Raw genomic sequence first — 17,345 nt, 5'->3', positions numbered from 1 at the left:
TCGAGTCACTCCCCGCCCCCATGCATGTCCGCGGGGTCCCGCGGAGAGGCACCCGCGGTTTCCGGGAGAAAGCGCCTGGCTGGCAGGGCATCGCCTGGCTCGCGCTTCGCGCACCCAGCCCAGCCCGCACGTACCTGCTGCGTGCTGAAGTCGCAGCCCAGGCAGCAGCGGCGGCCCGTGCGCTCCGTCATGGCCCTGGGGGTTCCCGCTGTCCGTCTGTGTGTCTGTGTGTCCGGTCCGTTCGTGTGTCCCGCGGTGGTGACTCTGTCGCTGCGCTCTGACACCCAGGGACGCTAGGGCCTGCCCTCGCCACGCCCCGCAGGACTCTGGCCTGGAGGCGGGTCTACACTCTGGCGCCACCTGCGGGAGGACACTAGTGGGACTGCGTCTGCCTGGGACACTTGATGGTCCCCACCCTGCAAGGCTCCAGGTTCACCTGTCTGCCTTAAGAAGGCTTGGCTTAAGCCGGGCGTTCATGGCACACGCCTTTAATCCTAGCACTCGGGAGGCAGAGGCGAGCGATCTCTGTGAGTTCGAGATCAGCCTGGTCCACAGAGCTAGCTCCAGGACAGCCTCCAAAGCCACAGAGAAACCCTGTCTTGAAAAACCAAAAAAAAAAAAAAAGAAGGGTTGGCTTTCTTTGGAGACGCGTGGGACACAGGTGGAAACTCCCAGGGAATCCTTTGGAATTGTGTCTCGGGTAATGGAGTAGTTGTCTACCGCACAGTGACTCAAAGTCTCAAGGAAATGGGTCCTGAGGTTGGAAGAGCTGGCCTTTGACAGGCCTTGTCCGTTCCTAGCACATCTGTTTGTTTCCCAAATGTGTGACATCTCACCTCCGGATTTCATAACAGTGTTCTTGGGTCTGTGACATGGCTCCGAGTTAAAGGCACTGAGTATGTAGTTTCATCCCCAGGATCCATGTGGTAGGAAGACCCTACACATCTCACAAGTTATCCTGACCTCCCACATGCCAACACATGCCACAAACAAATAAGTAAATAATGGCAACATTTGAGAGAAAAAAAATCAGAGGCTGTGATGCCCCACTGTGGATGGGACTCATTCAATCCCGACATCAGCTAATGTATTCGTGGTCTCAACATCAGCTAATGTATTCGTGGTCTCAATCCCGACATCAGCTAATGCATTCGTGGTCTCAATCCCGACATCAGCTAATGTATTCGTGGTCTCAATCCCGACATCAGCTAATGTATTCGTGGTCTCAATCCCGACATCAGCTAATGTATTCGTGGTCTCAATCCCGACATCAGCTAATGTATTCGTGGTCTACAGAGTCAGGCTTGGCAAAGCCAGACAAGAGTCCCAGCCAGATGTGTTCAGAGAGCCGAGGGCGCCCTAGTTCTTTCCCCCAGATTTTGTTTTTACATTTATTATGTAGGGTTCGTGATGGCGTGTGTGTTAACAGTCAGAGGTCAGTGTGTAGAAACAGGTTCTCTCCTTCTACCCTGTGGATTCTGGGGTGAAACTCGAGGCCTCAGGCTTGCCATTGAGGGTCCTAACCCACTGAGCCATCTTGGTTTTTTGAGACAGGGTTTCTCTGTATTGTTCTGGAGGCTGTCCTGGAACTCACTCTGTAGACCAGGCTGGCCTTGAACTCACAGAGATCCACCTGCCTCTGCCTCCCGAGTGCTGGGATTAAAGGCGTGCGCCACCAACGCCCGGCGGCTCAGTCTATTTTAATACAGACTTTAAGCACAAAGGTTAAGAGAAAGGCTCTAAGAGGGATGCTCTGGAAAGACTCCATGGTTAAGAGCACACACTGCTCTTGCAGAGGAGCTGAGTTTAAGTCCCGATGCCCACATCTAGCCTGATCTACAGAGTGAGTTCAAGACCAGCGTAAGCAATTTAGTGATTTCTGTCTGGAAACTAAAATGAGTGTTGGGCAAGGTAGTGGTGGCACATGCCTTTAATCCCAACACTTGGGAGGCAGAGGCAGGAGGATCCCTAAGTTCTAGGACAGCCTGGTCTATAGAGTGAGTTCCAGGACAGCCAGGGCTACACAGAAAAACCCTGTCTCAACCAAAGCAAAAACAAAACGAGGGCTGGGAGTGTAGCTCAGCAAGAGAGTACTTGCCTAGAAGGTGCAAAACCATAGACTCACTCCCAGCATTGTGAAACAAAAATCAAATCCCACCCACCAGAAATTAGGGACTGAGTTAGATATTTCAATTATAATTCAGATTCAGTAATTTATGTATCTGTAATTTTATAATATATGTATATGCAGAAGACTACATATTGGGGTATATTAGAAATTAAATCTGCCTTCAGTGTATTGTGACTCAGAAGAAATAAAATCAGTCTCTAATTCAGTGGGAGGCTGTTATGAGTGAAGATAATATTTTGACCAACCATTCTCATCAGGACGAGCATTGCATAAGTCCTGGCCCAAGGTGGAGGGTGGTGCTGCGCCTCTTTCTGTTAAATGAGTAACTTGTGCAGTTGACACTAAGATTTTTAAAAAGCTGAGTTAGTGTTTACAGCTGGAGAAACGTGCAGTGGACTTTGACGTTTAAGTAAACAGAATGCTGAGGGGGAAATGTGCCTGCTGTTTGTGTTTGTACTCTCTTTAAAAGCAAGTTCGCTTTAGGACAATCAAATGTTAATCTTCTTTCTGACTTCACAGTGTTTATTCCCTGGGGGTCTGCATACCTAGTTTTCTTCACTCTGTGAACACTCAAAGCTATTACGTCTACACACATGAGAGAAAAGTCTGGGAGGACACACCCTGAGTTATCCATGAAAATCATCCAAGAACGAGATTCGGAAACTGGTGGCAGGGGTGACTTTTGTTTTGTTTTTTCGAGACAGGGTTTCTCTGTATTGTTTTGAAGGCTGTCCTGGAACGAGCTCTTGTAGACCAGGCTGGCCTCGAACTCACAGAGATCCACTGCCTCTGCCTACCGAGTGCTGGGATTAAAGGCGTGCGCCACCAACGCCCGGCCTGGTTTATAATTTTTTAATTTACGGACTGAAATTATACAGAAAAGGAAAACGTACAGAAAAAAATAAAACAGCATGTTATCATCCACTGAGCCGTCTCTCCCATCCTATCCACCTCTTTTGGAGGGACGTAATGTCTCCCACTTCAGACTACGCTGGCCTAGAATTACAGAGACCTCAGACTCACAGTGACCCTTCCCGCCTCAGCCTCCCAAGTGTTGAGATTAGGACTGATTGACTGGGACTCTTAAGAGAAACATTTACTGTTGGGCACATACACATTATTTAAAAACGATGTGTATGTGCACCCATGCATGGGCATGTGCCCGTGACTGCAGACGCCCCTGGGGTCCACAGAGGTCAGAGCGACAGGCAGAGGAGAGCTGCCCCACAGGAGCGGACTCAGGTACTCTGCACGGGCCAGGCGCACTTTCAGCAAGTGAGCCATCTCTCCAGCATGGTGACAATGCTTAAGTCACTCTCTCTATGAGACAGGGTCTCCACTTTTCTCTTTTCCTTTTTCTGAAAATAGGATTTTTCTCTCTCACATAATATTATCTTGATTATAGTGTACCCTCCCTCTATTCCTCCTCCCCTCCCGTCCCCTCCCACCTGGGTCTATCCACTTTCTGTCATTAAAAAACAAATAGGCTGATGCCAGGTGGTGGTGGCACACGCCTTTAATCCCAGCACTCGGAAGGCAGAGGCAGGCGGATCTCTGTGAGTTCGAGGCCAGCCTGGTCTACAGAGCGAGTTCCAGGACAGCCTCCAAAGCCACAGAGAAACCCTGTCTTGAAAAACAAACAAACAAACAAACAAAAAAAAACAAAACCAAATAGGCTGCTAAATAATAATGATAAAACATAACATAATAAAACATATTAAGATAAAACAAAAACTAACACACTAAAATAGGACAAAACAAACAAACCAGAAGGAAAAGAACCCAAGAGAAGGCATAAGAAACAGACACAGATGCAGAGACCCACTCATTCACACATCAGGAACCCTGTAAAAACTCTGAACGGGGAGCCACGATAGACATGAAAAGAGCCTGTAGGGTTAAAAAGTCTTTTTTACATATATACAATTTTTCTTTTTTTTTTTGTTCGAGACAGGGTTTCTCTGTATTGTTTTACAATTTTTCATACATATACAATTTTTATTTCTAAAGCTCTGACATGACCTTATGAAACAAGGAACCTCCAAAGATGCTGTTGAGTTCATTTCCTGTTGGCCATCTACTGCTGGGCGTGCAGCCTACTTAATGGTTTGTCGGTGGTGACCTGTGCCTTTAATTCTAGTGCTTGGGAGGCAGAAGCAGGTGGATTTCTGAATTTGAGGCCAGCCTGGGCTACAGACAGAAAGAGTTCCAGGACAGCCTGGGCTACACAGAGAAGCCCTGTGATGAAAAACAAAAACAAGAAAGGTTGTTTGTTTCCCCAGTGAGACTCCCTTGGAGAAAACTGAATTTTCATTTGCAGTGGCTATCAACTGAAGACGTCTTCTGGGTTAGGCTGGGGCCCATGCTCAATTCTCCTTTTAGCTCTAGGGCCCCATGTGGCAGGGCCTGTGCATGCTGCCTCAGCCTGTGAGTTCATGCGTGTGCTGATCATACGGCATCCTCCATCTCCAAAGACAGGACTTTAGCTTGGCCTTGCCTCAAACTCACGGGTACCGGAGAACAACCTTCGGCGAGCTCGTAGCTCCCAGGCCTCCACCTTACCAGCAAGTGCTGGGTTTACGGGCACGCGCCACTCTGCTAGGCTTAACTCTTTCCCCTTAGCAATCAGTGGTTCAGCCTGGTGTGGAGACCCAACTCTGTAATCCCAGCCCTTGAGAGGAGAATGCAGCTCCGTGTCAGCTTTGGCCTGAGTTCCAGTTTCTGATCTGCCCCCTCCTGTTCCGTAGCCCAACTTCCCACAACAACCAGAGGCACCGTGGAAGAAGATACTGCTCTGGATGTCTCCCTTCAGTTCTAGCAGGCCCCTAAAAACAGTGTGTCCTCAGCCCCAGTCACCCTAAGTGAGAAGGGCAGGGAAGGCTGTCTTCTGCGCTGACCAGGTACTGCGCAGCACAGATCGTGGGGACCAAATGCACCAGGTGGGGGCGCTGCCGAGCTGGGCAGCTGGGTCAGTCCAGCTGCAGAGACTGCCCCATGGAGGGGTCAGGCAGGAAATCCCTGCACCTGCAGCAGCCACCGGTGGCAACGCAGGAGGCAGCGCCAGGTGGGACAACCTGGGTGACATCCCCGGCCACTGTCCTACCAGGAGCTCCGGGCTTACCAGAGCCTTCCAGAGTGGACACTCCGCAGAGTGAGAGATGGTGTTTGCTCAGGGGTCTGCTCCTGGGATACTCCCCAGGGAGGAGGACAGCACCCACCCTGAGAGAGAGAGGCTGGTGGGTAGAAATCAACCATTCTCTCTTGAAGAGACTGATGAAGCCTGGGTCTAGCACACTAAAGGGAAATGGCCCGATGGATGGGGACAGGGAGCTCCCAAGACAGCTGGGAGAAACAGACCGCTCCAGGCCTATGGAACTCCAGGGTGAGCTTCATTGGGAGGAAGGTCGCAGGTCAGCACGGAGCTGAGTCAGAGTGCCTGGCTTGGGCCTCTGGTAAGGTGTGGAAGGACAGATCCGGGGAAATGCCAGAGACCAGAAACAGAGGCACAGCACACCAGCAGGAGCCTGCAGGCTATAGCCTGGGCAGCAGCCGGGGCCAAGGGGAGAACTTAACCAGGGTGATGCATGAAGGTGGCTTGGGAACTGTTGGGGTGCCTGGGATCGGAGGAACTGAGGAGTCAGGGGCCAAGCCTGGAGCACCTGCTGTGGAACCCATCTTCCAGACTGCAGCCTCCTGAACATTCAGCAGCCACGGTGCAGAGCCACACACGATGGGTCCACTAACATTCCGTGCCCAGGGGAGAGGGCTCATGAGACGGCCTCCCTCTCTGGGCTAGGGGATATGAAAGGGTTAGTCAACCATTTCTAGGGAGGGGAGAAGGACATTTGTTCCAGTGTTGTGACCAACCACAAGCTGCCCATGTTGCTGTGAGGAAACCCTGGTAAAACTCTTTGGTTCACTGAGCTGGACTTGATGTGGAGTCAACTGTGACCTGTGGCTGGCTCTCTATCTGGAGGAAGAGCTGTCTGCTCATATCTCCTTAGGAAACGTTCACGTGAGGGCTCCACAGGAGGGAGACGGTCCACAGGGGCCTGGGCGCCGGCTGACGCTGGAGCTGCCTGACCTCACCTATCGGCACTACCTATTCCCAGGGGCAGCGGGCTATCCTGAGTCCAGGTGGTGGGGGCCTGCTGGCTGCAGCGGTGAGGCAGAGGATCTTGGGATGACGTGCCCCCTTCCCACACATGGTGCCTTAAGAGCTCTAAGGCATCCAGACCCAGCCCAAGCTAAAGAATTCAACATGCCCAAGACTGGCTGAGGGCTGGATGGTTCCTGGAACGAGGGAGCCTCTTCCAGGGCAATGGCGTCAGCTTAGGTCCTGCGATGACGGGTCTCCAAAGACTGCGCACAGCTAGATCACTAGGGAGACCACGGCTCTTTAAATGTTAAGCAGATGACAGAGAATGACCCCCGGAGGAAATGACAGCCACCAAAATGAGACAATATACGTTTACTACATCCATCCCGCCGTAAAGGAGGCACGGTCCCTCAGAGGTACGCAATGGCTTTGCAGCCTGGGTGTCCCATGCTTACTTCAGCATAGTTGGGGTACTTGACGGGGCAGTCCCACCCCTTTGTGCTACCAGTGACTGCATTTTCTAAATCAAAGTGCCATGATCCACCCCTCCAGTGCTGGGCCCCATGCTTCCGTAGAGTCCCTGTCTGGCTGCCACCGCTGTAGGACTCTCTGGGCAGTGCCTGCAGCCAGGGCTTCAGTTGCCAGGGTATTCGAAGACAGCAGCGGCTCCCATGCCCGTCCCGATGCACATGGACACCACTCCATAAGCCCTGGGGAGGAGACCCTGCGTTGGCTGGGCAGAGCCTGACCCCCACCCGTGCCCCCAGCAGGCCGAGCTGCAGCAATAAGGGCTCCTGGGCAGATGGGCACAGCAGACGTGTGGGAACTGAGCCCTAGACACACCCGGGTGGCAGACACCGTCCATAGTTGTGCTGCCTTTGAGGCAGGGCTCAGCCTCCTTCCCTAGTCCACAATGCCTGTGTGTGCTCGCCCGCCCAGGCCCCAGCGGCCTGACACCCAGCTCACACCCCACGACACTCCACAGGGAGCAGCCTCACCGTTTCCCACGACGCTTCAGTTCATTGAGCAGGGTGACCACCTGCCTCGCCCCGGTGCAGCCCAGGGGGTGGCCCAGGGCTATTGCACCCCCCAGGGGGTTCACCTTCTCTGCAGGGATCCCCAGCTTCTCCACACAGTAGAGGGCCTGGAAGGAGCCAGAGCAGCCGCTGAGGCCTCCATCGGCTCTGAGCCGCTGGCCCGATGGCGCCCACCCGGACACCCAGGCTCACCTGACTTGCAAAGGCCTCATTGATCTCAAAGATGTCTATGTCGTTCACAGTCAGCCCTGCAGGCAAGATTCAGACCAGAGCTGACAGTCACGGGCAGGACTCTGGACTTCCTCTGGGCTCCACCCCATGCGCGGCTCTAGAGGTCTACCGTGTGCCAGGCCAGTGGGGTCCAGTGGCAGGTTAGGGAGGCCTCGAACTTGGGTGCTAGCCTGACCCACACTCATTCCAGAGCAGCCAAAGGGTCAAACCCTGCAACCCCAGTCCCAGACCGAGGTGAAGAGAGGTCCAGGTACAGGATGACAGGGACGGCCTCACCTGCTTTCTGCAAGGCTGCAGGGATGGCATAGGCAGGACCGATGCCCATGACGTCAGGAGGGACGCCGACCACTGCATAGGACCTCAGGACCCCGAGGATGGGAAGGCCCAGCTCCTCAGCCTTGGACCTCCGGGCCAGCAGGACGGCAGCCGCTCCATCACTCACCTGACTGGAGTTTCCTAGGGGAGGAAGGGCGGGATGGGGAGGCATCAGGCGGAGCTGAGGAGAGCCAGCCCTCCACCATCACCTTGCCACGGGGCCTGGGCAGCTCCAGGTCTCAGAGTAGAACAGGTCAACTCCATCAGCCCCTATTCCTGGCTCACACCCACCAGCTGTAGTAGAGCCTCCATCCTTGAAGGCCGGCTTCAGCTTGGCCAAGCCCTCCATGGTGGTGTTGGGACGGACACCCTCATCCTGGGTCACAGTGACGGTTTTCTTGTTGCCCTTGTCATCCAGGACGGCGGTTGTCACAGGCACGATCTCAGCTTGGAAACAGCCCCTGCTCTGGGCTCTCGCTGCCCTGCCAGCACCATGGACAGCGAGCCTCAGGCAAGCATGGGCTCCCGTCCTGCCTGCCCCTAGCTTACATGTACAGGGTTTGACGTCTGGGAATACACTTGGCGTTGGGGAGCTCTGATTGGAAGGAATTCCTCAGGACATTCACTTCCTTTCTGGTAGGGACAGCATGTCTAAGGCCACCCAGGGTCTTTATATCATCTGTCCCCCAGCTCTAGGTCATGTTTAATCTCCCCCTCAAAGGGGAGGAGCAAGTTAAAATTCAGTGTGTGTGTGTGTGTGCATACACACACGTAGAACATGCATGTACGGGTCAGAGGTCAACTCTGGGGAGGCAGTTTCTCCTTTCGCCATGTTAGAGGCAGTGTCTCATTTCTGTTATGCTGAGTTCAAGTAGCTGGACCACAAACTTCTAGCTGCTTTTTGTCTCCACCTGGCCCAGACACCATGCATTTCTTTGCTGTCTTCTCTTCGTATAGTTAGGCTGGTCAGCCTAGCCTGCCCAGAGATCTGAGGCCTTGTATTTCTCTGACGGCAGCTCAGCTTTGCCTGAGGTCACCTCTCCACACTCAGACCTATTCTGTAATTTGGGAAGGCAGCGCCCTAGCATATCTCATCGTGATGCTGGCCACTGCAACCTCCCAGCTAGAGACACGCGCTTTGGCCCTTGGCAAAGCTCTACCTGAAACTACTTGGTTGGCCCCACGATCCACTCTCCGGCCCTATCCATAGCCCGCCCAAGCCGCACTCACTTCTGCTGGGAGGCCAGAGCAAAGGCGTCCTGCTTCTGCCGTGAAATGCCGAACCGCTCAGCCACGTTCTCCGAGGTTATCCTAGAAGCAAACAAGCAAAGCAGGAGGCTGTGGGTCTGCTCAGGGCCTGAGGACCACGGCCACACTGTAGGTCTGTGCCCGTACTTTTGGGCATCCAGATGAGAGACAGAGCTTTCAGTCCATGCTCCAGGGACTCCTGGCTCATCATAGTCATCGATGTCAACAGATGCTCACACATTCACACTTCAAAGTCACCCAGCCTGAATGTGGGGCCTACAAAAGGAACTGTCCCCTGGATGAGTTGTCTCAGCCATAAGAGAAGGAAGGATGCTGGGGGTAGTATTTGGCTTCAGCTTCTCCTATGGTTTCCAGGCTATTCTTGAAACACAGGATGTAGACACAGCCCGGTCAGTCTGGAGTCCTCACATGATCAGCCTCCCCAGAATCCCTTGCCCATGACTGTTAGGTCCCATCCCCCACAGATCTCTGTGCATTGCTTGTCAGCTGATAACCGCAGGTGCATCCTGTTCTCTAGTCCTGGTTTACAGCCCCGGCCTTGCCCCACTGACATCAACATCAAGCATGAGGAAAACACAGACTCTTACACCTGGGTTTTCTCCACTGTGCTGTAAGTCTGTATATAAGGCTGCTCCCTCCCTGCAATAGGGGCACACACACACATTCTCCTAGTACAAACAGATGGACATCTCGTCTTTTATTTAAATCTCCAGGCTTTTGCCCGGTACTTTAGACTTGCTCGTGGCGCGGGGGCCACACATGACCAGCTTCCCCAAGCTCCTTGCCCTTGAGCACACATTGTGGAGAACTCACAGACATGGCTGTAGTACTAAAGACTGGAGAGATGGAACAGATCCCACACACTGCATCTCACAGGCTGGGTCCCTCCTGGGCACGTACAGGAATCCAAGCTTCCCATGTTCTCAACTCTTGAGGCCTCCAAGGCTTTGGGGACTGCTACCACAGTCTTCCCTGAGACATAGCACCTCAGACAGGGTAAAGCAGGATGAGCTACATTTGGGAACTTGTGGAATCAGAGAAGAGTGTGTGTGTGTGTGTGTGTGTGTGTGTGTGTGTGTGTGTGTGTCGGGGGGCGGGGCTTAAAAAGGGAAGCCAAGGTTAACATCAATCCCATACCCAGTTCCTACAGAGCACATGACACCTAGAGGAAGAAGACAAGGCTAAGTACTGCCAGCCACAGAGGAGAAAATTCCCTGGTGTCTGGCCAAGGCCAGGCAGAACAGTGACTGGGCACACACATGCGCGCGCGCGTGCCTTCCTGTGGACACTCACCCCATAGGAATCAGGCAATCTCTGGCCTTCTCATTCTCCAGCAGACGAGAAGAAACGTTCCCAGGGTTCCCTCTGTCAGACAGGGACATGGACTCCACCCTAAGGAGGAGGAGTGATTTTATTACTAGTAGGAAGCCCCAGGGATGGCCAGCTGAATTCTGGGCAATTTCAGACAGCCGTCAGGGAGTGTGGTAAGTTGTCGAGGAAGCCTGAGAAAGGCAGATGGCCCATGAGGCGGTGGAGGTTACAGGGCAGCTGAGCCCTCCCTCCCTCAAGCCTGGCCAGATATACTCCCAGGGCCAAGGCCACCGCCAGCCAGTACTGAGGCAGGAAATTGGCAGCCCCCCCCCTGCGCCTCCTGGTGCCTACCCCCAGCACAAGGCATATGCCCTGAGTTAGGCAAAGCTCTCAGTAATTTCAAAGTCAAAAGGAGAAGGGTGAGATTACTTTCAAACAAGCACAAGGTTGATGTCAATCCAAGGCAGAGCTGACTGGAGCAGACAGGGAGGGTGGGCAGGGAGTGAGTATGAGGGCTCAGAAAGGATGTGTGTGTGTGTAGGGGGTAAAGCTTTGTGATGCTGGTTGATGACCTTGACTGCGTGTTTTTTCTTCCTCCGGCACTAGCCCGGACCCTTTCCAAGCACAAGGGACCTTCAAACAGTGCCACCAAACGACACAGACCCCATCGTGCTGGCTGAGCCTCTGGCAACACTCACAGAGCTGAATAAGCGTCCCCCTTATAAAGATGGGGACACTGAGGTCTCATTGGTGAGGGACTGGCCCATAGCTGTCCAACCTGGACCACAACTAGTCAGTCTGGCCCCAGAGATAACCCTCAGCCAAGAGCCCCTGAGCAAGCTGCTCTCTCAAAGACTAGGGGGCGGTCAGGATGCGAGGTGGGCATCCTCTAGACCCCCCCCCCATGCTTTGTCTCCAACACTAGATTCCTCAAACTGATTGGGACTAGAATCCTCTGAGGAACTCATGGAGCCCCAGCCCTTCCCCTCAAGTCACCACATCTGCTGTCCTTGTTACGAGAAACATGGAGATCAGCAAAAGGCAGGCTTGGCTGTGACCCTTGCCCACCACGGCGTCCGTGTGTGGATTTTGGCTGTTACTCTACTGACACAGGTGAGGGCAACCCAATGAAGGGCAGCCGAGACCTGAGCACCACAGGCCAGCAACGCTCCCCGACAGAGGAGGACACGGAAGGCCGCTGGCCCCCGTCGGCCCTGCCAAGGCCTCCCTTGGGTGTCTTTCCAGCTTCAGACACCCCAAATCTAGGCCCTAGCACCCTTCCCTCCTTGGAGCCACTTCCAAGTTCATTTCTACAGGCAGAAGTAAACCTGTAGTCTAGGTGGTAACAGAGAACAGAAATCTGTCCCTCGGAACCCAGTTGCAACCCAAGTGCCAGGTTGGTGACAAGGGAATGGATAGACTAGTAAGATAGTTACACAAATTATAAAAGCTGTCCCTAGCTTCAGGCAAGCTGGCTTCTAACCTCAGATCGTCTTCTCTCCGTCTTCCCACTGGCTGGGATGGACAGGCAAGAGCCACCATGCTTTGCTCCGTGCCTCCCTGGGTTTAGGGGACCAAAACTGATACACTCTTCTCTCACACAAATAGAGAACACACAAGCGGCACTGAGGGCATTCTCGAGTGTAGTACTTTCTCTGCATGCTTGGCCACAGCTTCTACTCTCTCAGATTCCCAGGCTACCTTAGAGACCAACTCTCTCCTCTGCTGGTGCTGAGACTAGACCGTCCCTGAGTGGCCCAGAGCGTGGGCCACTCCTGGACACATTTCTGGGAGCACAGCCCAACCAGCTGCCATGGTGGGTGGGGAGAATCACGGCCCCTCAGAACTGAGGAGAGGAAAATTAGTTTGATTATTACTTTGGTTAATAGGGTCCGGCAGGAAGACAATCTTACCCACAGGCCATGCCAATGTCATAAGACCCATTTCTGATGCCACCTGCAACAAAAGCACCTCATAACCATCCTTGGCCAGAGTGGGCCTGCCCTGGGGCTGCACAGCCCGTTCCCTCCCTGCTCGTGGGTACATCCACAGAAGACCCAGGAGCACCCGAAAGAGCTTGGGGTGTGACAGAGGTGCTCCTCCACTCCTCTCTGCCTAGGATCCCTAGGGTCAAGAGCCAAGGTCAGAGCCAGCGGTGGTGGCCCACGTCTTTAATCCCAGCACTCAGGCAGAGGCAGGCGGATCTCTGAGTTCCAGAACAGTGTGGTCTACAAAGCGAGTTCCGGGACAGCCGGAGCCACACAGAGAAACCGTTTCAAACAAAACAAAACAAACACAGAAAAGGAGCCAAGGTCAGGGCATGCTCACGGGCACCCAGCAGTCCCAACTCACCAGCGATGTTGGCCACTGCCTGCAGCCCTGACGAACACTGTCTGTTGATGGTAGACAAAGGGACAGTCTCCGGAATGCCACTGAAACAGAAGGGGAAATGGCAGTCAGCCCTGAATACGCATGCCACAGCCTTATAGAAAGCTCCACAGTAGTGTGTATAGACCAGAGGGTAACAGCTGGCCTTGTCCTCACCTCGGTAGTTATAATGTAAAATGAGGAGGGGTCAGCTACTGGGCAAACCCTGTCACTATGGACACTTGCACACAGGGTCCTCAAACACATGCCCTGCTACCTGATGACTCTAAAGTCAGGCAGGGGAAGTCTGTTTGGGCCACAAGCATTCCTCCTCATCTTCTGATGACTTGACAAAGAAGAGTAGACATCTCTTTTGCCCACAGAGTCTACCCACCGGCCTAAGAGCTATCTCACAGAGGAGGCCTCCAGCCGTCTCCACCGCCTGGCCTCACTAGCGCTCATGCATCTGTGTACCTGTTCGTGGTGTCTGAGAATCTGCTCTTGCCTGGATGAAGACTGCTTCTAACATGTTCTTAGGTACTCCTTGGACTTTGACACTGTTTGGACTCAGTTCTGGGAGCTACCTCAGCTGTCCCTCTGGGTAAATACCTCATCTTAGCCAATAGTACAAAAACCTCATTTCTAGTGTCTCCTTAGCCCAGGAAGTTCCCTGAGAACCCTGCTAATTCTGCTGCAGTGTCAGGCTAGGAAACTCTCAGGCCAGGCTCTTGGTAACACCTTTTCAGGCTCGATACGCCCTTAGTTCCAAGCTGCCCACTCACCAAGCCCCTTCCCCCAAGGCACCACGTTTCCGTCAAATAAGCACTGAGCACAAGGTACTGCGTTAAGGAGGCTAAGAGACCGACAGTACTGTGCCCCAGAGGGTGCCCAACCAGGACGCTGCCAGACATGGGAGTAACAGGGTCAAACGGCAAAGCCACAGCACAGGAAGGCACACAGCAGCCCACTGCACAAGAAGGCCACTCTCTGACACCTGAGAGACAGTCTCCAAAGACTTGGGCAGTGGTGTTGGCTGGAGCAGGGCGAGGAGGGAGAGAGCTTTATACGGGGACACAACGGGCAGAGAGGCGCACATACAAGACGGACAGGATGGATGAAGGAGGGAGAGACAAGGAGAGGAAGCAGATAGGGGTGAGAACGGAAAGTTACAAGAGGTGTGGAGAGGTGCTCCATGCCAGACTAAGTCTGACCCCCTCCTGGTCCCTGCACGGTCTGTCCTTTGCCCTGTTCTGACACTGGCCAGTGCTGCCGCTATGCCTCATCTACCTGAGGGAGGTAGGTCTTCAGTCTACACGTGGAAGTAATTGAGCTACCGCTTCCCCCAATGGAAAGATGGCCAGGGCTCCTCCCGGCTTGCCCCTCCGCACCCCCCACCCTCAAGCTGAGCCCGGAGTTCTCAGGCAGCTCAGGCAGGAATGGAATCAAAGTCATGGGCCAACGTGGTTATGTGATTATTTGCCTGAAATTTGAGGACGGAGTCCACACGTCCAAAGGGTAAGCAACAAGTTGACTTTGGGAAAAATCAAGCCAACTTTGCTCTGGTTCCAGAGCCCTAGGTGTCCTGGCTCTGGGCCAGGTAACACTCCCTTCAAAGTAGGAGAAAAGTTGCGCCCAAGGATTCTGGTTGATTTGATGTGTCAAGTCCAACCTGCTAACCCGTCACCCACAGACTAGTCAATGGTGGTAGAACCCCAGCAGGGTTAGAAGGATTACCTCAGAAATTGGGCGATGCGTGCCATGATGGCCCCAGCTCCTGGCTGAAGTACATTGCCTGTAGATAGAAATCTTACTCAATACCGTTTTGCATAATAGTGTTCAGTTGTGAGTTCCAAATAGGAGATGTTCCAGATATTTCTTCAGATCACCTCAGGATTTCCCCGGGCTCATTTGAAACTGTGTAAGTTCAGAGTCTGAGGAATGGGGAGCCGGCTACCAACCCCCTGTCCTCCACCAGCCCAGGGCTAGAGGGACACCAGCACGCTTGCCAAGGCATACACTCCAAATCAGCACAGCTGGGCAGGTGCCTGCTTGCCGGGCAACAGGAGAGCATCTAGGGTAAGAGGCACTCGGTGCAGAGCCTGAACGCTGAGGGGAACCGGGCTATGGGTGAGGGAAGCAAGTCTGCAACAGCTCGCCTCCCCAAGTGTCCTCCTCCACGCCCCGTGCCACTGCGGGATGGGGGACAGGCTGGCACCCCCGGATAGCGCCCTGTCCCACACTATGTTGTTCTAGTTCAGGAAGATCGGGGGTTAGGGCAGCCTGGGTGAACGCAATCTACACCTGTAGCCGAACTGGACTGGACTAGATGGTTCTGACAGACAAGATGTCAGTGTAGGCGGAGTACCGGGCCTCCCACCTCCCGGAGTCTCCAGGAACACCAGGGCTTTAGAGCAGTGGTTCTCAACCTTCCTAAGACTGACTCTTTAATACACCCCAACCATAAAGTTATTTTGTTGCTACTTCATAACTGAAAGTTTGCTACTGTTATGAAACACAAAGTAAATAACGGTGTTTTCCGATGTCCTAGGAGGGGTCGCGACCCACACATTGAGAACCAATGTTTTAAAGTCTCTACTACAGGTCGTCCCTGCTTTCCACCCCCAGTCAGCTGGCTAAAGACCTGAAGTCCTTCAAGTCTTGCTCAGTGAAACCCAGGTTCGCGGAGAGATGGGGAGGCCCAACGAGGGAGGGGGGAGAGGGCCCAGCGCATGCCCGGGCTCACCCACGGAGATGTCACCCAGCTCCTCGGGCTTGAGCTTCACGTCCTGGAGAACCGCGGTCAACACGGCCGACAGAAGCTCGTCCGGGGTGGTGTCCTGCAGGGCGGAGCGCAGCGGCTGTGAGCCCCGCTCCCGCATCCCCACCCGGGGACTCTGCGGTCGCCCCACCCCAGAGGGCGGGATCCCACCCGCACTGGCCGCCTTGGGCGCCCCTCGCCCGCCGGAGGCGCCTCACCTTGAAGCCGCCGCGGCCCGCACGGCCGATGGGGGTGCGCCGTCCGTGCACCACCACCACGTCGGAGGCCCAGGCCTGCCGGAAGCCCGCGGAGCAGGGCGCGGCTTGCAGCGCGGAGCTCGACTCGGGCCGGCCGGCCAGGTGGCCCAGCACTACCTGCAGCCGATGCATCGCGGAGGTGGGTCCCGAGGATTTGCCTGGGCGCTGAGCGCGGAGCTCGATGAATAAAAACGATCGCCGGCGCAGGCGCAGGGCGTGAGGCCTAGAAGAGGACCACAAGCGGGGTAAAACACGGAGAGTGGCGGGGTGGGGTTTCTGTGGGGCCCACCCACCACCAGACACAACCAATTAGATTAAGGGGCGTCTGCTTGAGGGCACGCCCCCTTCGGCCCAGAGCCCCGCCCAAGGCTCTCTGGAGACGTTCTTTCCACTGAAAGCCCCGCCCGCCAATCCCACCGAGGCCAATCAGAATGTGCGCCCATAAGTCTCGCCCAGAAACGCAGACTGGAAACTTAAGTTTGCGCAACTGTTTGCGGACACACGGGAAGGAGGCACCCCAAACTTTTGGTTTCCTAAGATGAACTCTGCCTCGAGAAAGCCCCTCCTCCAAAGCCCTGGGCTCAGCGCGCAGCAGCAGAAAGAAGGGAAGGCGGAGCCCGACGCAAGGCTTCTCCCTTGGCTGGGCGAGCTAGGAAAAACACTCCGCTCAGCTCAGTCCTGGGTCCCAGAACCCAGCACCGAGGACGGAGATAATGTTGCGGCGCCTAGTTCGGCCCAACGGGGTTGGACTGTCACAGAAGCCCCCTCAGAAAACAAAGCAGTATGTGAAGCAAGCATGTTTCTAATTTAAATTGAAAATTAGAATAAAATAAAGAAAACAAGGCAATATTTGTTTCCCGGCTGGTATGGAGAACCGATTTTACAAATGTGCTGAATGGCAGCCAGGTTCTAACTGCAGCGTGTCCCCCGCGTCTTAAGCCCGTTTCACGTCTGTTGGGGATGATGTTATTAGTGTCCTCATTCCCGCAGGATTTCTACAAAGGCGGGGCGGGGTGGAGACCCTGCGTCGGAGATTGACGCCTAAATAGACTAAGTACATTAACGGCGGTAGGCCCGCGTAGGTTTTGCAGACCCCCGGAGGGTAGAGCTGGGTTTGCCTCAGATACCAAAGGACAGGATGCCCTAAATGCCAACTTGCGGATAGGGTTGTGGCCTTCTCCCTCAGACGACAGTCACCACTTCCGAAGCCGCGGTCTGTCTCTTCTCTCCCCGTCTCCAGAGCACAGCTTACTGCACGTCAGGGCTGTAACTCCTTCACGTCCTATGCAAGGCTGCTTGACCCCACCACGCTTTGCCACCACTACCAGACCGCCCAGGACTGGTCCGTGGGCCCAGCAGATGCCAGGAAACCTTTTCTAGGTTCACACACCTTCAAGGGGGAGAGGAGCAAAGGCTGGAGACACGAGCAGGGGTGGAGTTCAGGCCCTGTGTTCAGGTGCCACACGCAAACACAGTCCGAGGGCAGTGGCCGGGCACCCCAACTGCGCTCCAGTGCTGGGGACTCCAGATTCTAGCAAAGGGCGGAGCTTCTCGGAAAACGCGAGAAGGC

At 54.4% G+C, this 17,345-nt stretch overlaps 2 protein-coding genes across 3 annotated transcripts in view; both read right to left on the bottom strand.

Annotated features, from left to right (window-relative positions):
- Xylb (xylulokinase) overlaps positions 1–465 on the bottom strand; it is a 31,837-nt gene extending 31,372 nt beyond the window's left edge. The window contains exon 1 of the mRNA XM_005082346.3: positions 135–465. Coding sequence (XP_005082403.1) covers positions 135–191 — 57 coding nt within the window. The 5' untranslated portion in view covers positions 192–465. The remainder of the gene's footprint in view (positions 1–134) is intronic.
- A 6,122-nt stretch (positions 466–6,587) lies between these two features.
- LOC101837461 (3-ketoacyl-CoA thiolase B, peroxisomal) lies at positions 6,588–17,304 on the bottom strand. 2 transcript variants are annotated; one of them, XM_040739862.1, is made up of 13 exons: positions 17,166–17,304; positions 15,737–15,998; positions 15,504–15,597; positions 14,495–14,552; positions 12,746–12,825; positions 12,307–12,349; positions 10,376–10,474; positions 9,044–9,124; positions 8,105–8,295; positions 7,775–7,954; positions 7,460–7,515; positions 7,229–7,374; positions 6,588–6,940 (listed from the first exon to the last, which is right to left on the bottom strand). In XM_040739862.1, exons 2-13 carry the CDS (start codon positions 15,905–15,907, stop codon positions 6,865–6,867), a joined length of 1,275 nt encoding a protein of 424 aa, XP_040595796.1. In that variant the 5' UTR covers positions 15,908–15,998; positions 17,166–17,304; the 3' UTR covers positions 6,588–6,864. The 2 variants fall into 2 exon arrangements, with proteins under 2 accessions (XP_040595796.1, XP_040595797.1); XM_040739863.1 differs by lacking the exons at positions 12,307–12,349; positions 15,504–15,597; positions 15,737–15,998; positions 17,166–17,304 and having other exon boundaries at positions 14,495–14,546.
- Between the last annotated feature and the right edge of the window lie 41 nt (positions 17,305–17,345).

This window comes from Mesocricetus auratus, unplaced genomic scaffold (assembly GCF_017639785.1).
Source record: "Mesocricetus auratus isolate SY011 unplaced genomic scaffold, BCM_Maur_2.0 Super-Scaffold_100691, whole genome shotgun sequence".
Lineage (NCBI taxonomy): Eukaryota > Metazoa > Chordata > Mammalia > Rodentia > Cricetidae > Mesocricetus > Mesocricetus auratus.
Note: the sequence above shows the minus strand (reverse complement) of the source record. Positions and strands in the feature narration are given on the sequence as shown.